This window comes from Vanacampus margaritifer, chromosome 13, assembly GCF_051991255.1.
Source record: "Vanacampus margaritifer isolate UIUO_Vmar chromosome 13, RoL_Vmar_1.0, whole genome shotgun sequence".
Classification (NCBI taxonomy): Eukaryota; Metazoa; Chordata; class Actinopteri; order Syngnathiformes; family Syngnathidae; genus Vanacampus; species Vanacampus margaritifer.
In genome coordinates this window covers 17,391,636-17,414,551 of record NC_135444.1, presented here as the reverse complement: position 1 = coordinate 17,414,551, position 22,916 = coordinate 17,391,636, and the positions used below count along the sequence as shown (strand labels likewise).

Genomic DNA, 22,916 nt, shown 5'->3' with positions numbered 1-22,916 from the left:
CGTCTATAGCTGTCAATGGCAGTGAATGAGTTAAAATAACTAAAAATAAAAATAAAAAAAACGTAACCTCATTGAAAACTAATTAGAACTAACTATATTTAAAAAACAAAACGAAATCAAAACTCACTAAAATGAAAATTCCAAAACTGTAATAACCCTGGCCACAATGCTGTTCATCAAGATAACTATTGATTAGCTGTGCATGTGAAGTAATAACAGAGCTAAACATAAAATATTGATACAAAAAAAAGTTAGCGACAAAAAAAAAAAAAAATCATTTAAAAGCTTGAATTTAGAAGTCGGGGGCTTGTGAATAAATCGATTTCAATTGAAAAACGATATATTGTGGCCAATGATTTGACACCGCCAATTTGTGGATTTTTACATGACGTACCTGTCACTTAGGGAGACCAGGAAATCTTTAGGTGTTGACGAAAAGAGTTCAAAGTTGGCGATGTCCAGTTGCTTGACCTGAATGGGCTCACAGAGCTCGATCACGAACCTGCAGAGCATTAGAGAGGCGTAAGACAAATATATACGCTACTCACAAAAAAAAAAAAAAAAAAAAACGTTAGAGAGGGATACTGGGCTTTTTGTCTGTAATTACCAGATTTTGTTGCTGCAGGGATTCAGCATGTAAAGATCCATATTCTCCATGAGAATAGCCGACGTGCTCTGGAGGAAGCAGATTTAAAAACAGCAAGTTTGTATTGTCTTAAGGAGAGAAGACATGTTGGGAGAGATTTTTTTTTCCCCCCCGCTGACCAACCTTGGCCTCATTGTTTGCAGAGAGTATCTTAGCGCCGCACTCCACCGAGGCGTAGTTATTCTTGAAGTTTTTCTGGACCTTCTTTACTGCTTGGGCGATGCCACTAGCAGCTGTGTGGAGATTTTGACCTGCGCAGAGGGAGAGACATACAGAAATAGAACCTGAGAGGATCCTAAAAGCCAGAAACAACTAAGTGAGGTGTAATGGAGCGTCCACCTTAAATCATTCACTGCCATTGACGGCTATAGACGTCAAAAATTCATTTGAACTATTTCTATTATTTTAACATTTTTTTCAACTTTTGTCAAGAGTATGTGAAAACCTAGATTTTTTTTGTGTAGAAATACAGATCTAAAATGTGCGATTAATCGTGAGTTAACTATTAAAGTCATGCGATTAATTACAATTAAAAAATGTAATCGCCTGACGAAAAAGATTATTAAAAATTCGGGGCGTCAGGCAATTACATTTTTTAATTGTAATTAATTAAAATGTATTTATTAATTTATATATATATAATATTTATTTATTTATTTATTAAAATTTGTAATCGCATGACTTCACTAGTTAACTCACAATTAAACACAAATGTTATATCTATTCTAAATGTACAATAAAAAAATATAGGTTTTCATACTCTTGTTAACAAAAGTAGAACAAATGTTAAACTAATAGAAATCGCTCAAATGAATTTTTGACGTCTATAGCCGTCAATGGCAGTGAATGAGTGAAGATACAAAAGTGGGAATAATGTAAGAGCATGTTTAAGACTCTTCTTACTTTTCTCCTTCTCCACCTCCATGACTTGTTTCTTCCACTCGTCAAAGGTTGGGATGTCGTCTTTGCTGGGGACCGAGGGATCCAATTCCTTGCCAGTACCAGCCTCCACTGCCTACATCGCACACAAAGCATACAAGTCTTGAAATTTTACAACTTCTCCTCCAAAAATACATACATTTTACAAGCGCAAATGACAATAAGCCGCGCTAGATACATTAGGGGAACTCAGGCCGATTATCGGTCTATCCCTAAAATATATACTACTTTATTCTCGTAAAATAACGACTTCTCAAATACATGCTACTTTTTATCCTGAAAATGTTTGACTTCCTCACGAACATACAGTATAGAACTTTGTCCAAACCTTACGGGGGGGGGGGGAAACATTTTGAAGGCAAAAAAAAAAAAAAAAAAAGTTCTATAATGGCAATTTAAATATATAAATAAATCATTTTCAACAAACATTGCATACTTAAGCTAAAAAGTGGATTTCTCTTGAAAATGTTTACAGAAAATACTTTTCCTCAAAAATATACAACTTCATTCTAATAATTTTCCGACTGTCTTAAAAAGAGTCTGCACTTTGTGTTGAAAATAAATCATTTATTTTGAAAATTTCATGATTTGAATCTTGAGAAAATATAGAAATTGACCTTGGAAGGTGCCAGTGTCCTAGAATGTATTTTTTTTAACTCCACTGCAGTTTTTGTAAAACGCTGCTAACAAAGAAATGACAACATAACCATCCTTGGCAGAGGTAAGACTGCCTTCTCCCCGTGTGTGTGGAAAAACAATAGTAGGATGTGAGCCACGCGACTCGGCATGTCCCTTCTGAAACATTCATAAGAAAGAAGCTGACGTTCACACGATTCAAACGTGCACATTTTCCATTGTGACAGAGCAGCTTTGAACCCGTCTCTGCACATGTAATCCCGGAAGGGGGGGGGGGGGGGAGCTATTCAAATTCAGTTGACTTCATTATTGTGCTGTGACTGTCTAATCCTCCATAGCTACATTTTTTTACTCAAATTAAATATAAAAATCTTATCCCCAAAATTTGCAACTATTGTCCTAAAAAGTCCTACATTTGAGAAGTCATTCTTGAAAATAGACATGCTTGTAAAATTATAACTCTCTGAAAATATGACCTTATCCCATAACTATATAATCACAATTTTACTTAAAAATCTTTAATTTAGTAATTAGTTCCTCCTCAAATTTATCCCGAAAACACACAATTTTATTCCTGAAATCACATGACTATTTTTATTATTATTTTAATATTATTTTTTAAATTATATATTTTTTTTTACTATTTTCAAAAATATAAGACTTTGTTGTAAGATGATCACAATCGAGTACTTCCATTTAAAAGAGCAACTATCTTAATTTCTCAATTCATAATGTTAAACGTGAAAAACCTGCTGCTGGTGAAAGGAGGCGTTATTGTCCTGCTGCACCTCCACCCGTCCCTTCTCCTGCTGTTCTTGTTCCTCCGCCTCTTGCTGTTCCACTTGGCCCGAAGTGGACTGAACCGCCACTGCTTCAGTACCGGAATCTTGGCTCTGGTCTGACTGTTGGTCCTCTTTCTCAGTCTCTCTACATCAGAAATGAAAGGAGACACAAATGAGTGAGACACTATGTGTAATGCGACCTAGCTCAATTATCAGTCAAATGATGGGAGAAATTAAATGGGGGAAACTAAGAGAAGGAAGAAAATGTTTTATCAATTTGTTACTCCAAAACAAATTGATGAAATTGAAAATGCAAGATAGTTTCACTTTCCTGATCAAAAATAAATATATAGTTTTTGAGTGAAAAATGGACCATCCCAGCCGGATAATCCCTTTCAACATGAAATCAGCAAAAAATAATTTTTTGTCAGCTTCTTGGTTTTGTTTCAATATTTCTGAGCGTAGCCAGCTCACCTCTTGTTTGGGTCTGCCAGGCTAGTCGTTTCGATTTTTTAAAATTAAATCCTAATGGGCATAAATCCACTAAATAAATGGCTAAAACTATTCAAAACAATAAATAAAACGATGCAAGACCTGACTTACCCTGTGAGAGTGGAACCATCACTCTGTGAGGTAGGTGTGTCGTCTGCTTCATGCGCGGGTGCGACTGGGTCCGAGTCGGGAAGCTGATGTGCGGCAGCTTCCTCGCTGAGGATTTCTACAGGGGTTGGGGTATCGATGGGCACGTGGTCCTGTGCTGGAACTGGCTCTGAGGAGCTGGAGGAGACTGCGGCCTCTTGGTCAGCGTCCTGGTCCTGGACCTGGGATTGTGCGTCGGTTCGCCGTTCTGACTCAACCACGGGTTCTGTCGAGGGTTCTGGCTCAGCAGCAGCAGGTAGAGGATCAGACTCTGGATTTGAATTTGCTACTTTCTCCTCCTCCTCCTCAACTACTTGTGGATTCACAGTCTGTAGAGACAATAAAACTGCTAAGTTTAACACAGAACATAACTCGGCCTCCTATTTGTTTGTTAGAAATGCCTCGGTAAGTAGTGCTGTTTTGGTTAGCAACTAAGTTTTTTTTTTCCTTTTCAGGATGGAGCAAAGCCCCCACAGAACAACCGTTTTAACTGTGGGTGCAAAACATTTGTAGGTGCTGCTATTTTGGTTAGCAACAAAGGTTTTTTTTTTTTTTTTTTTCCTGTGCCTTATGTAGCAAAGTAGCCCCAGAGCACAATCAAGTTTGTCAGTTTCAAATTAGGGACCAATGCTTTTGATTGAGCCAAGGGACGTGCCTCCGCGCCAACGCCAAAGTACCTGTTCTTGATGTACATGGTGTGCTTCTCTATCGTCCTCTAGTCCCGCATCGTCGGAGGTGTGTGTCGCCTGTTCTTCCACCTCCTATGGAACACAGTTGCGTTACAATTATTGTGAGTTTCAACCTCGGAAAACATTCAAGCCTCTTGGTTATTGCTGCGGGTCAAATTTACCCACTACAAAAACCTGGGAACATTTTGATTTAATTAATTCCGATTTTTAATTATTTAAAATGTGGAATTTGCATAATGTTATCATTATTTAACTAATTTGCTCCCAAAAACGTATAAATATGTTTTATTTTAAATGTTATAAGGGACTCAAAGACGTATTTATATATTTTTTATGTTTTTTTTTTATGCTAGAGCATACAGAAGGCTTTGATGCAGCCTCAACTGCAAAGAACGGTTGAAGAAATGGTAGTTAAGTGGGTCTTCTGCACAGATTTAGTTAGAACCGTTTTAATTTCCTTATTTCCTCAGTAGAGCTTTGTTCTGTGGATGTATCCTTGTGAATGTTATCGCAATTTCTGCCAGGTGCAGTCATGACTGAAAAACCTCCTCTATTCCTCAAATTAGTTTTGTGTCTGAATAGTGTCCTTGAATGTATCTCTGTACGTCCGGTCAACTCCGGTTGAACTGTTTACTGGAAACTGTGTGGTACCGCCCTTCAAGATAGTATAAGAATATTGTAAGTCCTCTGTAATCTTCACACTTGTGAGAGGCTACAGCCATTGTCTGTAACTCACTTGTGCCCGGAATATTTTGTAGAAATAAAAGCTTTGAAGGAACTGTTCATCGTCTCCAGCCTGTATTCGGATAACCAACATTCTCACTACCCGAAAGAAAACGAACACGCAGAGGAAAAGATCTACTCCTTAACAGTAGTTATTACACAAACAGCCAGTAGGTGGTGGCAGAGCAAAAGAGATCAACCAGGGTCATGTTGGGGAAAAAAAGCTCTTTACTCAAATTTCTAAACAATATTTGTGAATAATGGTGAAATTTAGCTATATTCTAATGCTAATTACTGCAAAACGGAAACAGAAATACGTTTTTTTTGGTCCTGATGAAAGAAGAGACTCTAATCTTTCTTATATGCAATAGAACACAATATTCTGTGGGCCTTGCAAAATCAGTCAAAATTCAGTAAAACAGCCGGGAGTGAAGGGGATTGCTTCGGTGAAAATGTCTGGGCGTGAATGATTTAAGATAAAACTGAGCAAGTTACATTGTCCCATGAACACTCTTGGTAAGAAATGAACAAAACAGGAGGGTTAAATATGATCACCATTCCAGTTTTTTGAGCGCCTGCTCCATTTAACAGCAAAGCTTACTTGCAAAACATAATTTCCTGCGGTTCAGGTTTGTGTGTATTAAGAGGCCATTGTTGCATTGACAGGCCTGCAGGGCAGCACAAGATCTGCATTCTTCAGAGTACAGACACAGGCCAAAAAAACAATCATCACTGTAATATGTGTTAGAAGTCTAAGCCAGTCCTTTTGTGGCATCAAACATAACAAAAGAGAAAATGTTATTGTTATGTAACTAGTGCCTGACTTCATATTTCTACTAAAGGTTCCTGCCAACGTGGAACTAAGCTTCTTTTTATGATGTAGCTATCATCCAATTTGGTGCTTTTTCAAGATAATCAGCTGTAAAATTAGAGATAAGTTGAAATAAGTCCTATCTCTTTCGAGGACTTGGCCCTCTTTGAGTACACATCCGGGCGGCCATAATCCCAAACCTATACCGGATCCGCCTCCTTTCTTACCAGGTCAATAAGAGCTTGACCCCTTCTCCCTGCCCCACCATCTGGGTGCTGGGCGTACTCTCCAGTCTAATAATACCGCTGATAGACAAGACAGCAGGGTGAGGCAGCAGTGTTGACATGAAATAATCAATTCCTGCCACATCTAAATTGTACAGAGAACAGGAACAGACCTGGAATTGCACGGAGTCCTGCTCCTGCTTACTGTCATCAGGGTTGATATTGTTGTCTTTGTCCTCAGCAGGCTGACCTGGGTCAGACAAGCTGTGCTCTGAACAATAGGCATGATGATTGGGGCACCTGAAACATAAAAAAAATATATATATATCCTTAGTTAAACCAAAAGTTATTGCAGGAACTAACCCATACTGCCAGCACAGAAGGTATATTTAATCAAAATGATTTGCTTTGGCATAAAAAAAAAAATCATACAAGAGGCAGAAAATCAACAGGTGGAAAGCGGTACATATGGGCATGTTGCGTTAGCTTAGCAACCTGTCAACCTAGCTGCCTGGGACGTGACGAGCAGCGGGTGCACAGATCGCCACAGAGACAAACCATCTGTGCCTGCTCCTGCGCTGTCATTCAAAAAAACAGCCTCCACTCAGATGTAATGGACGAGAAAAAAACATGACTTAATTAAAATGCATATTATGGAAAATTAGCTTTTTAAATGCTTGTATACGAGTTGGTTCTTTGGAGTGCCTGCCACCCATCAAGTGGGAAATTACACAACCAGGCCCAGCCACAATCAAAACCATTGAAGAACATACAGTGCATGGATAAATAGCAACCATGAGATCATATAGGCTACGGGCTAAGTTTGGGTCCTGTGCTTTAAAGGATCTTATGTTGCATGAATGCCCTTTCGGTCCGTGGGTAACCGCTCCAAGAATTATGGCTGCACACGCAGTGGCTTCTTCACTCATGCGGTATTTCACAGACCATGACATTCGCTTATGTAAGAGCTGATGAGTGATGTATAGAAATGTGCACAATAAGAGGAAGGCCTTGCATTCAAGGCAACTAAAGCTGGGTATGCGACGATGCATTGTGCTATTTAAGTTTCAAGCCTGAGAGTTTGTCAGATGATGATTCAGTTTTGAATTTGATTTAAGTCTAGGAGGGAATGAGGTATTTATTTAGACACCCCCACTGGATGCATTTCAAAATTTGGAGTTAAGTGGACTGCCCGCCCACACAATACATTTTGTCACTGTATTTTTCATTCCGCTTCATTTCAAATTGAAAACTGAACACACACCTTCGACAAAGCAAAGCTTATATTTTAATGCAACTTCAAGCACATTTACATAAAAATGACCTTTTTTTTATGGCAATCAGAAAGTGGAGCTGTGTGCGTTTACCTATCCAGTACCTCACATTCAAATGATACAGAATCATATTTTAACCCTGGAGAACCCACGGGGTCAAATTTGGCCCCTATAAATTCTGCTACTCAAATAACAAAGACCTTTTTTCTTTCTTTTTTTTTTACAAATTTAACTTCAAAAGTCCAGAGTGCCACTTCTGACCCCTGCATGGGGCCATCTAGTGGATGAATATTGCACTTACATGAGCCAGAGTGGTGGTGACAAGATGGCTGCTGGCAACATGCTGTTTTGTTGAGCTGGAAATCAATCCAAACAAAACCATCTTCTCAGCAAACCATCAGATGGTAAAATTGTTTTTTTTTTTGTTAATCTATTTCATATCATGTTGAAGAATGCCTAGGAGTATGTTTTATATATATATTTTGATAAATTAGCAACTCTGAGCTAGTTCAAAAAACAAGGGTTAAAATTGAAAAAACATATTTTGGTGTTCAGTGAATTTATAGCAGTCATTTAATGTATAATTCATAATTTTCCAAAGAAGAAAAGGGTTCTTGGGTTCTCCAGGGTTAAACAACATTGACACACATTTATTCCAGAAGTGGCCATCAATCTTGCTGATAAGGATAATCGTTTAAATACTTGAGTGCCTCAAATTGCATTGCACCATATTTGTTTTTTTAAGCAAACACCTTGAGTAAACAATCCTGTTGGCCACGACGCACAATGTTCTCTTGGCTACTGTAAATTGACTCGTTAAAAAGCCGGGGATCGTCGTTCATAAAATCCAGTTACAAACAGATTAAACTGAGCGATGGGGCCGTATTCTCGTCTTCTACGCCAGACAGACGAAAGGGGCAAAAGGTACCACGTCTGCCCTCATCCTGCATCATAAACAGGCAAAAAGCCTGGATTACAGCATTCCTTGTGAATGAAAAGAAAACAGATGAAAACGGTGGGGGCTCCTCTTGAGGGGCGTAGCGTGACCTACTTTTGGGCACCAATGGTTTTGCAACAAGCGGGAGGAGGAAAATCACATCCTACAAATGGCCAAGGAACATATCGGCACCATAGAGGAGTGGTAGTGCTTAAGTGCACGCTCGTTTGCTCCACGCAAACAAGCAAAGAAGAGCCTTAGGCAAAACTAACAAGTCAGCAACTGCAAACACACTTTTCCTCCTTAGTCACTTTTTACTACCCTACTTCAAACTAGCAATTTTTTTCTTTTGCCCTGCAATTTTTGACACAAAGAAGTAAACCTTGTACTATGACATTTGAAAAATGAAGGTCAATTAAGGCAGCCTATTGGTTAAGCGATTAACAGCTTAGCACGTGTGGCTCACAGTTCTAAGGTTCCGGGCTTTTATGTTGGTCCCCCCCCCCCCAGATACCCTTGCTTCCTCCCTTCCAAAAGCATGCATGCTATGGAAATTGAAGACTCTAAATTGCATTTTATCAGATTGTTTAAAAGGGGGTTTCTAATTGGACAGGACGAGGAATAACCGGGGTTCCGTATTCCAGGTCCTACTAAAAGGTCTTTAACCTAACCGATAAACCTGCTCAAAATGTTGCGGTCATGTTGTACCCATGCCAATCAAAGGCCCACAGTTGAGAGAACAACTTAGCTTTGATGATAGCTTTGTTTTCAGTATTAGCACGTCGCTAAGTCCTTCGAAGGACTTCCAAGAAACCAAACCCTCTGACAGATCCTCTTGGAATCAATGTTATTCTTGATTTCGACCAATTAAATCACCTTCCGGGGAGCCTAAATATAACCAGAAGCTCCGCAATTATTGCAGTTGGATGTATCCTAGTGAAAAGGTTTGTATTTTAAAGGGTCCGGGTTCCCAAAACCCACACAATAACGCATCGACAGCCATTTCACCCATCAACACAAAATCCCAAAGACTCATCCCAAAATTGTCTAAGAAGTTTCTCATTTTGGGGCAATTCCAGGGCTCATGCTTCGGCGAACTCCTACTAGAGAATTTGCCCAAATAAGCCCCAATCAGAAGCTAAGAGTATACAAGACAGATGAACGGCACTAAATTGCCCAGCTTTATTTCCTAAGCCATCTAATGTGGGCCGAGCATCGCAGGGAGCTTTAATTCCTGTTGGTGTTGGGACCGAATTAGTGGATAAGCCCATCAATATGTCAGTCCTGTACTGCAGGAGCTGACTGAGCAAAAAGAAAACAACAGGCTGAAGATCACATCCGCTGGGTCAAATAGTCCCGACAGCCGCATGGCATGGCATGCCATCAGAGCCTTGATCCCTTCTCGGCTGGGACGTTGGCGTGGCGATTACAAGTGTTCCGAGGTGTCAAGCATGACAGCACACGTGAGCGAATCCGGCTTCATAAAGCCTTGGGCCACCTGCCCTCTTGCTCTCCCTCTCCTTGTGAAATGTTTTATGACTGCCGCGCATTCCGTGCGGTCCGATAATGCTGACTCAGGACAAGTGTTGCCCCTGGGCCTGGCGGGGAAAGGAGCTGGGCTGAGTCAGAAGATGACACTGCCGGCTTGCTGTAGCTCACACTGGAATGAAAGGCAGAGCTGCCGAGTGAGTCGGGAGTCGTTTCCGCCGACACACGCCACGCCGCCTCCACTCTCCTCATCCTCTCTCTCTCCTGGCCTTGAGCTCGGATCAGCTGCTCATTAAACTCCCTCAGACAGTGCTGTTACTGATGCTAACCAGCAGCACTAAATGCTGGGTCTAGTCTCATCTCATGTTCCTACACCAACAACACAACATGGCAACATGAAAACTTGCAAAATGCTGGACCTTCCGTAAAGAATTATAACGGCTGAGGGTGGCAACACTGTAAAATTGTGGTTAGCAAGTCTGCTTCAGAGTTCTGAGATTCAGGGTTCCAAACTCCAAGTGGACATTGAACAGTTAGACATGTGCATTAAAATATTTAGAGAAGGCCAAATCACAAGTACATTCATCTGTAAATATTATGGTGCAATTCGAGTTCATCCTAAAAATTGAGAATTAAAGTGCTTTTTTTTTTTTTTTTTTAACAGGAAATAAAGGGAAAATAAGGCCAGCAGAATACATTTAATCCTTTTTTTTTTTTTTTTACTATGCTTCCGAACTGGTCAATCTGACACACAATTTAACAGGATGGCTAAACCGGTCAAATGAACGAGCCATTCCTAAATTCCCAGTAAGAATACGGTACATTTAAATTCAAGCAAAACATTTGAATGACTAAGGGACTTAAAATCCACTACAAACGTTGGCAGAAGTAGATTGTGGGTCAAGGAGATGTGCCAATAATTGCTTGAGCAGAAGTAGGCCAGTCATTTTTTACCAGAGATGACGGAATGTGGATTTAAGTTTGCATGCATGCACACTCAAATTGTTCTTCGACACTGAAGCACGGACTCGTGTGAAACAGCAGCTTGCTGTAAAGCCAGCTGATCACTCCATAATCCCCCTCCACTGGTGTATCCTCAGGGCAGGCACGACAGAGGCGGAGCTGGGAAACAAACTTGTGACAAATTGCGGAAAACACCTGTCAGGATTGATGTCTTCCAAGATACTGATTGGGGGTGTGGGGGGGGCTAAAGGGTCTGAAGACTAAAGGAAACTAGAAAAATTCCCGCGGAAATTTTGAATGGGACTGCTGACTCTTGCAAGGTGGAAAGACGCATGTATGTAGTACTTTTAGCAATAGTAGTAGTAGTAGGACTTTTAGTAGTAGCGAGCGGAGTGGCGAGAATCCTGGGCGTACCTAATCAATTGGCCAAGATGGCCGCCGACCCGGTTGGGCGAGGGGGAGAGAGTCCTTGGCGTACCTAATTAATTGGCCAAGATGGCCGCCGCCCTGGGCGAGCGGAGTGGCGAGAAACCTGGGCGTACCTAATCAATTGGCCAAGATGGCCACTGACCCGCTTGGGCGAGGGGGAGAGAGTCCTTGGCGTACCTAATTAATTGGCGCCGCCCCGGGTGGGCGAGGGGAAGAGAGTCCTTGGCGTACCTAATTAATTGGCCAAGATGGCCGCCGCCCTGGGTGAGCGGAGTGGCGAGAATCCTGGACGTACCTAATCAATTGGCCAAGATGGCCACCGACCCGGGTGGGCGAGGGGGAGAGAGTCCTTGGCGTACCTAATTAATTGGCCAAGATGGCCGCCGCCCTGGGCGAGCGGAGTGGCGAGAATCCTGGGCGTACCTAATCAATTGGCCAAGATGGCCACTGACCCGCTTGGGCGAGGGGGAGAGAGTCCTTGGCGCACCTAATTAATTGGCGCCGCCCCGGGTGGGCGAGGGCAAGAGAGTCCTTGGCGTACCTAATTAATTGGCCAAGATGGCCGCCGCCCTGGGTGAGCGGAATGGCGAGAATCCTGGGCGTACCTAATCAATTGGCCAAGATGGCCACCGACCCGGGTGGGCGAGGGGGAGAGAGTCCTTGGCTTACCTAATTAATTGGCCAAGATGGCCGCCGCCCTAGGCGAGCGGAGTGGCGAGAATCCTGGGCGTACCTAATCAATTGGCCAAGATGGCCACCGACCCGGGTGGGCGAGGGGGAGAGAGTCCTTGGCGTACCTAATTAATTGGCCAAGATGGCCGCCGCCCTGGGCGAGCGGAGTGGCGAGAAACCTGGGCGTACCTAATCAATTGGCCAAGTTTTCCTTTGCATGAAAGCCTCATTCCCGGAAGAGCTTTCATGTGTGCTGACTTGCCGGATCCCACGAAAGACAAATCATAATAACCGCCTACTCTTAAGAATGACGTAGGTCCAATTTTGACACTCAGGATTTGCAACTACGCCTTCAATGAAATCACCAACAAGACATTGTTTATGTTTATATTTTGGCAGGTTGTTAATTTGGATGACACACTTGTTGCTTCTTCGGTCAATTGATCGACCACAAGGTTGTGACATTATACACCCCCTTGGCAAGTCTCTGCGCGTCTTTGTGTGGAAGAACATACTGTATCAAATATACTGTTTGTGACTAATCAGCCACAATTAGTGTGCATTAAAACGTGACTTGACGTGAAACCTCAAAAGTGAAACAAACTAGGCTTTAATTTTGCACATGGAACAAAATCGTGAGCCCGAGTGAAAATAACCCCAAAAAAGGGCGGCTCCTTTCCAACCCAAATTATCTTGCAAAGCCTATAAAAGGGATAGATTGGGGAAAAAATGCCAAAATTAAATAAATATTGAACAGGTTTAACATTTACAATTGCCGATCATTTTGCGAGCAGAAAAATTGCCTCCATAAATGACTACACACAGTTGATCCATCTAAATGACACAACATGCATTTCAGGAATGACTACACAAACCTTGAAATTCCATCAATCCGAATCACAACAATCTCCTCAGTGGCTTTTTTTTTAATCCTTATCAAAAAAAAAAACCCGCTTTGCTTATCAAGTAACTGGCACGAGGTCCATCCAGCACCATTGCTGACTTTCATACTACACACTAGTATAAAAACCTGTTAGGCCTCCGGATTGACAAGGACCTTTATATAGAACTGCACCAAGGCTGCGATGCGAAGCTTGCAAAAAAAAAAAAAAAAAAAATCCACACTGCAGTCTTTCTCCGAGTGTGTAAACAGGAACACGCAAACACCTCTCAGTGTGCCAAAATGCTGTACATAGAAACACTGCTAGTTCTCGAGGAATTATTGACACAAGCCTGTATACAAAAACGTCAAAATCCCCAAACAAGGTTCGGGAGCTTCTGATTGGGGAAAATCAAGGAGGTGGTCATGTGATTTAATGCAACGTGATGGGAAGAGCGGGGGGGGGGGGGTCGTGGACATGTCATGGGATTGCCCTCAAGGAGGGGCTGGGGCATAAAAACCTCATTAAACTTTTACCGCTGTACATCATGTACCCGTTTGTGTTAGCATACTAATATATTGAGAATATTACTAAAATTAATTTTGTTCATTACAATTTGTCATGTGAAATTAACCCTGGAGAACCAAAGAACCCTTTTCTTCTTTGGAAAATTATGAATTATACATTCAATGACTGCTATAAGTTCACTGAACACCAAAATATGTTTTTTTTTTCAATTTTAACCCTTTATTCCCTAATTTGTTTAGATTGATTTCCAGCTCAACAAAACAGCATGTTGCCATCCATCTTGTCACCACAACTCTGGCTCATGTAAGTGCAATATTCATCAACTAGATGGCCCCATGCAGGGGTCAGAAGTGGCACTCTGGACTTTTGAAGTTAAATTTGTAAAAAAAAAAATAGGTCTTTGTTATTTGAGTAGCAGAATTTGTAGGGGCCAAATTTGACCCCGTGGGTTCTCCAGGGTTAACCAATAGGTGCATTATGTCATAACGCAAGAAGATCATATCTAAAGATTTAGCGCCCAGATCACACTTTAATTCAAGTGAGGGATGGATGATATGACCTAGGTGGGTGCTGCCCTTTTGGTTAACAACAGAGTTCGAACACATTTGCTCTTTGGTATAGAGACACAGCGGGAATATCTGCTGAAACACATTTATTCTCTGAAATAGGATCTTATGAACATTGTTGGCGGGACCTCCAGACTATACGTCCTCCATGCAAGCTTGGGAACGCAATGTTCCCAATGCAGCGTTATGGACAGGGCCTCTTTGTGATAATGACCCTCAGCTGGGGGTGTGGAAAGGCGCTCGTGCCCCTCGCAAAAAAAAAAAAAAAAAAAAAAGAGGCAGCTTTGCTTGCAGCCAAAGGTAAATAATGAAGAGCCAAGAGTGAGCGAGGGGGAGGGGAAGCCGAGCATGTTCTGGAAAGTGAAGCAAAGAAGGCATATTGCAATTTCTTCATGATAACAATTTTGACAAAATACCCCCAAGAATCAAGAATTGGAGCCCACTATCCATTTCTGTTGTTTAGGCTAACAGAACTCATGTCATGTATCCTCTGCACCTCCATTGACAACTTTGCCCAATGAACAAAATGTCCCTTTTAAAAGAAAGGGGCCATCATAATACATCAGCACAAGAACCTTCCTTCTCACAAAATAAATTAAGTTGGTGCTGTGACGCAAATGCAACCTCCACTTCTTAATCCTCCAGATCATTTTCTCTGCAAACAGTCCCTGCACCTTTTATCATTTAAAAAAAAAAAAAAAAAACTCCCATGCAAATTGCGAGATCCCGAAAATGAAGTTGCTTGGCAAGCTCGCACTGTAAAAGTTTGTTTGTTCACCAACAATGGGCAAATAAAACTTGGTTACACAAGTTGTTTGATGCCCGTGGATCTCGGAAAATGTTACACAAACATGATTTAAAAAAAAAAAAAAAAAAACTAGAAGCTAAACAGGAAGGTTTATTTTCCTATCGGCAGCCTAGAGAGCTTAATGGTCTCCATGGCCAGTGGGCAGGAACAATCGAGTGCCAGTCCAGCTCAGCCTCCGCGCACACAGAACTGGATCTGGCCGGCTGGCGACGTACAGATAACTGATCAAATGTGAAGGCAAAAAAAGACAAGGTGCTTGTCGCAGCTACAGTTAATTACATTAACTCCAGAAATTAGATTACCAAAAATTCGCTAGTACGCAGGGTTTTAACGTCATCTGTGTAAACAAAGAATACACGCGATGCAACTTTTTCCACTTTGGATACGATACAGACATTGCAGCCTAGAATACTGTCTGATACTGATATCAATCTGATACCAGGAGGAACGATACATGTTTTTATTTTTATTTTTTTTGTATGAAATGTTAGGAGAGACTACAATCGTCAGAAACAGTAGGCACATAAAAATGTGACCCATTTATTCCAAACATTTGGGTTACATAAACTAGAAGAGCGGGAATGCATACCGATATAATCCAATACTGATTATTTTAGCTAATATCGGACAGATATCCAATACGGCATGTCCCATACAGTATGTCTAACTTGAGTAAAAAGTAGTCGGTGTGGGGGGGGGGGGGGGATGCACAAGCATGCATCAACAAGCAAACAAAATGGATGTTTCCTGTGAGCTAACATTTTTTTCCCCCAACTAATAGTAGGCAGGCTGTGTTACCACTGTAACCCCCCCCCCCCCCGCCCCCCCCCCTCCCAACTCTATGCACAGCATGCACAGATAAAGCTCAGCGAGACTTCTCTTCTTTCACCGCCGTTCACTTTCAGTGTCTAATTAAAAGGTGTCGCTGAGGGCTTCCTCGACATGCCAGACGAGCTTCTTGGGTAACACCTACACTTTCTACAATGTTGACGGACGGCGTGGTTGTTTGGATGAGCCTGTTTTCATCGCCGTGCAAAAAAAAAAAAAAAAAAAGACGCTAATAAAAATTCTTTGAGTTTTTTTTTTTTTTTTTTTTACAAATTTCGCAAAAAAAAAAATACCTGTACAGTCAATAAAGGTTTTTAAGAACCTAATTATTGTACCATTACAGTGAACCACTGTTTATCGTAGGTGTGCTAAGTTATAGACCCGCACAACTTTTCCCTTTTTTTTTTCTTCCAGGAGAGCTCAGTATTGTTCATTCGATTTGACATCATCATTGCTCTCCTTTTTTAAAAAATAAATAAATTTAAAAAAAAAAATGTTTTTTTTTTCTTTCTCTTTTAAATATATATATATATATATATATATATATATATATATATATATATATATATATATATATATATATTTTTTTTTTTTTTGTATGTGGGTGAGCATGTGCATGTGCGTGCGTGCATTCATCAGTTCACCTAAAGCCCATTAAAAAAAATCCCATACTAATAATATAATATAATAATAAATTGCCAAATGCAGAAACATCAATGTAAGTTATCACGATGTAGTGGCTCTCGCTAACAGACAGAATTAAGTAACCAGAATTAGGTTAAAAAATTCTATATACGTAGACCATGTTTCTATAAATTTTCATATTTGGTTTTTATTTGAGGCAGATATTTTTTTCCATTAAAATGGGATTTATGAGGAGGTTAGACCATTGGTCGATATTCAGAGTTTGTTTATTTTTCCAGTTAACAAGAAACAACTGACTTACCACATAAACAATTTCAATCTACACTTGTAGCCCTTACTATCGCTAAAAAAACAATTCTTGCTGACAACTTTCCCCTAAATGAGCAGTGAGGTTAATAACCGCCTGGCACATCACATTATACATAATGACCTGGGCACAAAATACATATTCTCCAGACAGTCAAGTCAGTTGCGGCTATTATGGGTTAATAGTGTTGCATAATAACTGTGATCTAAATAACTGTGATGCAGCAATGGAATTAACAGAATGTGACGATGTAATTAGCAGCCTTGGTAGCAGGTAGGACAAAATGGCAGGTATCAATTAAATATATAAAAACTCCCTCTATCAATTCCAGCTCCTCAAAAAGCACCAACACATTTTTTTCCTACGACTGTAGTTTGAAAATACCAATGAAATGTTCAAAAATGAACAAAGTTCCAGTAAATATCTGTTTGAGGTCATCTTCACATGTGACGGTGCAACCACAGGCCTGAGCAGGCATACTAATCGATCAATTCCAACCAGGCAGCACACATTCATTTCGTACACCGAATTAGTAAAGCGAGAATGACGCCAACATCACGCTGGATCCTCATGGATGTGTGAACGTCGGCACGGGGGAGTGAAAGGCCGACAACGGTGAGGTTTTGCATCTGTAATGTCATTTACGTGACGCCGCATGCTCATTAGCTGGTAAGTGTGAAAAGGAAGAAGAAGAAAAAGAAAGCTCCACCTACAAACCGGTCTTAAAAAGTTAGAAAATGTGGGAAAATTATGTAATATGTCTCCTTAAATGGAAAAAAGGGTGGAGGTAACAAACAAAAGATGTGCCATTGTCTTCTGCTGCTATGACGGAAAATAATTATTTGGAAGCTCACCTACGAATTATACAGGTACGAACAAAGCGTGTAGATTCCAGAAAACAATAACAGGTTGGATCTGTCATGCAACGCAGTCGGAGATTACCAGAATTCAAATCACTAAGAAAAGAATCGAAAAAGAAACCAAGCCATAAATATCCGCCATCATTTCTCCATTTTCTTTTTCCTCGTTCAGGTCTGGACGGTAACCAATCATAAAGACAAACAAGCACACTGACATTCACCGCTACAGACAAGTTAAGAGCTTTCAAATTACTTAATATGAATGTTAAGCTTCACAACGAAGATACATAATTTACAGTGGGTTCATCCTACTTATGCACACTCCCCCGTCTTCCCGTGCCATTTATATTTAATGTATAGTCAACCCTGACCTCCTTGCAGTTGTTTTTCACTTAAAACATAATTTATGACTTTTTGCAAATTGCCAAAAATATTGCAAACGTTATTTTATTTCAGTAAAGTCAAGCACTCTGATAACATGAGGTATCAAGGTAGTTGTTAGTTATGTTGAACATTCAATTATTACATAAAAGAAGAGAGCGTATCTCCAAAAGGATGTACACGACCTTGGATGCTACAACCTAACTCTAAGATTAATATATGCAATTACAGTATAAATATTTTTAGGCAGGAGCAGGGCTCCAGCCTAACTAAAACCTAACCTGAAAATTTAGGGGCACAAGTTAAGGGGTACTCACTAGAAAAGTGACTTGCAAAGTAAATATTCATCCCACTCATTTGCATCATATTACTGATAAGTGGGCTGAAGTATGGCGCACACGTTTGACAGCAAAGAACAAATATTGAACAACAGTAATTATAAAAAAATAAGTGTAAAAAAAAAAAATCTGCCAATTCACTGGGTGAAATGGCGCGAGTGGATGAACATTTTAGTTGTAGAGTCTCGATTTTTCAAAAAAAAAAAAAATCTGGGCTGGAGGAATCGAAAATCCGCATTTTTATCCTAATCGTTTATCTAAAATTGGCAATTATCAGCCACCGTACAGGTGACCCAAGCTAGCTTGGCCACGATCAAACGACGGCTGCCAAGCTAACCTAAAAAAACCAATACAAAATATACAATAATAAAATAAAAATACAAACGTTCTCATGCCACTGTATCGATTAAAGACATAGACTACTACAAATACATACATTTACATTGGATTTGCGTCACTCTTGAATTTGCAGATAACGTTAGCCATGTACGTTGGTGACAGATGTACAACGTACAAGTACGAACAAGCCAAGATCTGAAGCCCCCAAACCACCGGTAAATAAAGCCTGATACAATGTCAATTTCCCCTCCTTCCTTGAACTAATGGATGCGGAAATGTGTCTTACCAGCACAGGAGAGCTACAATGAGGCACACCACCAGAACACGCAGCCTCTTCATTATCTTCCCACGGGGACCAACATCCTCGCTCTTTGGAGCTTCTTTCGAATCTCTCAACAGAATTAAACAAACGAGACGAAGAAATCGTTAGTCGTGTTTAAAGTTTCGAAATGGCCAAGCAGCTGTCTTCTCGCGGCTCGAGTGTTTTATCATTAACGTGAGCTAAATCCCATTGTGCGTTTCAGACAGACTGCTGCTGACGGCTAGCTCGCCGATTTCAACTCCACCCTTAGGAGGTAAATGACCAATCGTGAAAGGAATACTGATTCGCCAGCCAATCGGCGGCAAGTATGCAACAACTGTGGAAACAGCACCGCCCACTGGACTAAGTTGGACACTGTGGAACAGGACGCGTCATCTTTTTACCTTGATGATAGCAAATTGATTAGTCGATGTTGCAACAAAGATGCAACCTGCAAACGTTGCAAATGGAAAGTGTTTTTGTATGTCTAAAGTTGCCTCACTGTGTGTGAATATTGTGCAATTTGGTGATTTATCTGTTAATTTCTCCACTAAAAAGTAAAGACAACAAATTGAATTAAAAAAAAAAAAACCATCGAGACACTGACGTTTAATTTCCAAAGTGCCATGTTTTTCACCTCGCGTCCAAGTATTGTATACAATATGTATTCAATACAATACAATATGCATACAATAACATATACATATATATATATATGTATGTTATTATTATAATTTCAAAAATAATTACAATAATAATTACAATGCTACATTTAATATATGCAAATGACCAATTTGATTAAAATATTTCAACATTTAATTAAATTATTGCATTTTAAATTAATTATTTGGATAATGCATATATCAAATAATTTCCCTATGATATTGCTTTCACCCACATAACTTAAAAAAATAACATTTACTAAAATGCAGTTTGTGCTAGGTGACTGAATTATTGCTTGTAAACTATATATTTAAAAATCAAAAAGCGAAAATCATGACATTTCCCTGCAAAAGCATTGCTTCCCAGAATACAGTTTAAAATAGATATCTGGAATAGCCTTTGATTTTTTATAAAAACTCAGTGGTGTACTGAAATACATTAAAATGTTTTTATTATCTTTTTTCTCTCCCCTTTCTGGATTATGTAATATTCCCCCCAAGTAATAATTTACTTGTATCAGAAATAGGTGTTTATTTTTTATAAATAAACACATATCAAAGAGTCAAATTTCCTTTCATGTAGTCTTTTTTTTTAATGCAAGTTGCCTACATTTAAAAACAGCTTTTCCCAGAATCCAGTTTGAAACAAGTGTACGAATTGGTAACCTTATTTAAAAATGGGAAAAAAGACAATTGTTTTTTTAGATGCCGACTCATTTATATATTAAGAGGATTCATCTTACATTACGTAGCGTTTTGAGAAATACACTCGCTTTTCAGCAATCTACATATTAAAAAACACTTCCCAGAATGCATTTCGAAAGAGACGTCTAAATAATGACCTTTACTGAAAATATCCCGAATTACCACTATAATATTGTTATTCAAACACAATGAATCCAAACTTGTACACGCTGCATTTGTTTATTTCAAATAAATAACAACATTTTAATCAGGCGGGGTCCTGAGCTGTCGCGCGTGCCCGGGACTCAACTCGCTGGAGCTGTTTTTTTTTTTTTTTCTCTCCGGGGCAAACACCAGACAGACTTTTTTCCGTTCTTTGGCGACGATGGCCACGGTGCGGCCGTTTGCTTGGGTCGTGTCGGTGTTACTCGTCGTGGTTTCCGAGAGGTTCTCGGCACTGGCCGCCTTCTCGCAGTCTCTGGACAGCGACTTCACGTTCACTCTGCCCGCCGGTCGCAAGGAATGTTTCTACCAGACTATGAAGAAAGACGCCTCGCTGGAAATAGAATATCAGGTTGGGAATAACAAATCGCTGTATTCAATTGGATTGCAAATGCAATCTGGTAATAGAAATCAAGGTGTTACTAGTCTTACGACGTGACATGTGGTGTGTACATGACAGTGTTTTTTTGGGAGCCATAATCTTTTCGCAAAAGTAGTTATGCACTTTTTTTTATTATTTTTTAACATTTTATTTTTATTAGGTCGTATTGTGTGTCCCATTTTAGGCTGTTTGGTGTGTTACAACAAAGAGAAAGCACTAGGGAGGTCAAATGTCACCAGGATTGTTAAAAGATGTAGAGGTTCAAAATGGCAATTTCTAAATTTAAGCCACAGAAGGAAGGATGTAAGGAAGGAGCAGAAGATCTGAGGAGGTAAGGAATGAAGGCAGAAAAAAGTATAAAAAGAGGGAAGTAAGTCCGGCGGTAAGAAAAATATGCTGAAATGTTTTAAGCGCGTTCCCAATTTTCTACTGAATGTCAACCATAGGTATTAGACGGCGCAGGCTTGGATGTGGATTTCTACATCTCTTCTCCGTCTGGCCAGATTCTCTACAGCGACCATCACAAGTCAGATGGGATGCACACGTAAGTTCAAGCACACACATTCGGCTTTCTTTTTCATATCATAACTCGGTGTGGTGGCAATTAAATGATTATCAATTTCATATATACACATATCTTTACAGAGAGCAAACTATTTGTATGCAAACAATTTTTAAAGACAAATATTCCGTCCCACAGTGTGGAGACGGAGGACGGGGACTACATGTTCTGCTTCGACAACACCTTCAGCAGCGTCTCGGACAAGCTCGTCTTCTTCGAGCTCATCCTGGACAACATGGACGGCGACGAGGAGCCCGACGACTGGAAGGGGTACGTGCACGGCACCGACATGTTGGACGTGAAGTTGGAGGACATCATGGTGAGATTTAGACAAAAGGGTTACAACAGTTTGGGATTTGAGTGACGTTTTAATTCGTTTTTAGAGCGAGTTCGATTTTCAGTTAGTCACTGGGAGAGTTAACAAAAATGTTCTTTCAATTTTTGTTTTTGGTTTATTTCATTAGTTTTGCTCAAAACTCCCAATAAGATATTCATTCATTAGGGCCTTTGGGTTGGGTTGAGAAGGAAAAACAGGGTAAGTGACAAAGGGGGGGACAAGAGAACAATGAGCACAACAACAGCTATATCAACAACGAATATTTTCATGACAGCAAAGTGCTGGACTTTTAAAAAAAAAAAATAAATAAATAAAAAAAAATTAACCAATCAGATTTCAAATTGATCCTCACATAGCTAGTGTTAGTCCCTGATGATGTCAGCAGTTTTCTGTCATCTGATTGGTTGGTCAGATCAAAATTTGCTAGTCATTTTCGACTCATCTGCGCCACATGAGGTGCTTGGCACAGTTGTGTTTTCCTATATTGTGTTTTTGTATAGTATAAATGGTTTCTATAATTTAAAAAAAAAATTGCAAAGCTTGCCACTGGTAAAAGGCACAAACAGATACAAATCTGGATTAGACTTTGTCCAGTGGTGTATTTGTCACATTGGGTGCAAAGCGACCCAGCCGGCAAAATGGATGTCAGGCTGATGTTGTGAACTCTCACCTATTGGCTCACTGGGACCAGGCCAATTGTTTTGAGACACGACAGCGAGCTCCACCCTGCTGAATTGTGTCAAAGGGCACAGAGGCGTCGCTAGCTGGGTGTCGGGAAATGCATCTTCCAGCTGGCCTTTTTTTTTTTTTTTTTTTAGTATTACGCATTTATGTCACAATTTAACTTGCATCCAAATCCTCAGGTTCAAGCATTCTCGCACACTTTATTCACCGATGACCCCCGACTCCATTTACTTGGATCGATCCCCATTGTTACCCGATACATCCTGTTCACATCTTGTTATTTTGACTCCGCCCTCTCTTTCCATCAGGACACCATCAACAGTGTGAAGTCGCGGTTGGGCAAGAGCATGCAGATCCAGACGGTGCTGCGCGCCTTCGAGGCCCGCGACCGCAACCTGCAGGAGAGCAACTATGACCGGGTCAACTTTTGGTCGCTGGTCAACCTGGCGATCATGATGCTGGTGTCGGGCGTGCAAGTCTACTTGGTCCGCTCGCTCTTCGAAGACAAGAAGAAGATTCGCACGTAACAAACTGCAAAGGAGGACAAAAACACTGTTTGGGACATTTCAGAAACACAACAAATGAGCCTTGGGTTTTTTTCCTGCTCTTCAGACCACTGGATATTGAAGTTCTGTTTCTTTTTTTGTTAACATCGTTGCTGTAAGTTTTTAATCACTGATTGCACTCTTTAGGCTTTCATCGTTGGGAGTCTTAGCCTAACATTGTCGTCATGTCAACGCTTTGTGTGG

The 22,916-nt window shown here is 40.4% G+C and overlaps 2 protein-coding genes across 2 annotated transcripts in view; one reads left to right on the top strand and one right to left on the bottom strand.

Moving 5' to 3' along the window:
* Positions 1-18,880, bottom strand: part of suco (SUN domain containing ossification factor) — a 32,953-nt gene extending 14,073 nt beyond the window's left edge. The window contains 9 exon segments of the mRNA XM_077584413.1: positions 395-502; positions 608-675; positions 770-897; positions 1,550-1,661; positions 2,971-3,148; positions 3,607-3,971; positions 4,320-4,403; positions 6,263-6,389; positions 18,620-18,880. Coding sequence (XP_077440539.1) covers positions 395-502; positions 608-675; positions 770-897; positions 1,550-1,661; positions 2,971-3,148; positions 3,607-3,971; positions 4,320-4,403; positions 6,263-6,389; positions 18,620-18,672 — 1,223 coding nt within the window. The 5' untranslated portion in view covers positions 18,673-18,880.
* A 1,395-nt stretch (positions 18,881-20,275) lies between these two features.
* On the top strand, positions 20,276-22,844 carry tmed5 (transmembrane p24 trafficking protein 5). The gene is made up of 4 exons (XM_077584066.1): positions 20,276-20,554; positions 21,031-21,128; positions 21,285-21,465; positions 22,476-22,844. Exons 1-4 carry the CDS (start codon positions 20,366-20,368, stop codon positions 22,692-22,694), a joined length of 687 nt encoding a protein of 228 aa, XP_077440192.1. The 5' UTR covers positions 20,276-20,365; the 3' UTR covers positions 22,695-22,844.
* The last annotated feature ends 72 nt before the right edge of the window (positions 22,845-22,916 follow it).

Bases quoted from the DNA above. Each gene is read 5' to 3' on its own strand.
- tmed5 (XM_077584066.1), top strand. From the start codon at position 20,366: ATGGCCACGGTGCGGCCGTTTGCTTGGGTCGTGTCGGTGTTACTCGTC. The intron at 20,555-21,030 runs GTTGGGAATAAC...TGTCAACCATAG, and splicing joins CGCTGGAAATAGAATATCAG to GTATTAGACGGCGCAGGCTT. The intron at 21,129-21,284 runs GTAAGTTCAAGC...TCCGTCCCACAG, and splicing joins AAGTCAGATGGGATGCACAC to TGTGGAGACGGAGGACGGGG.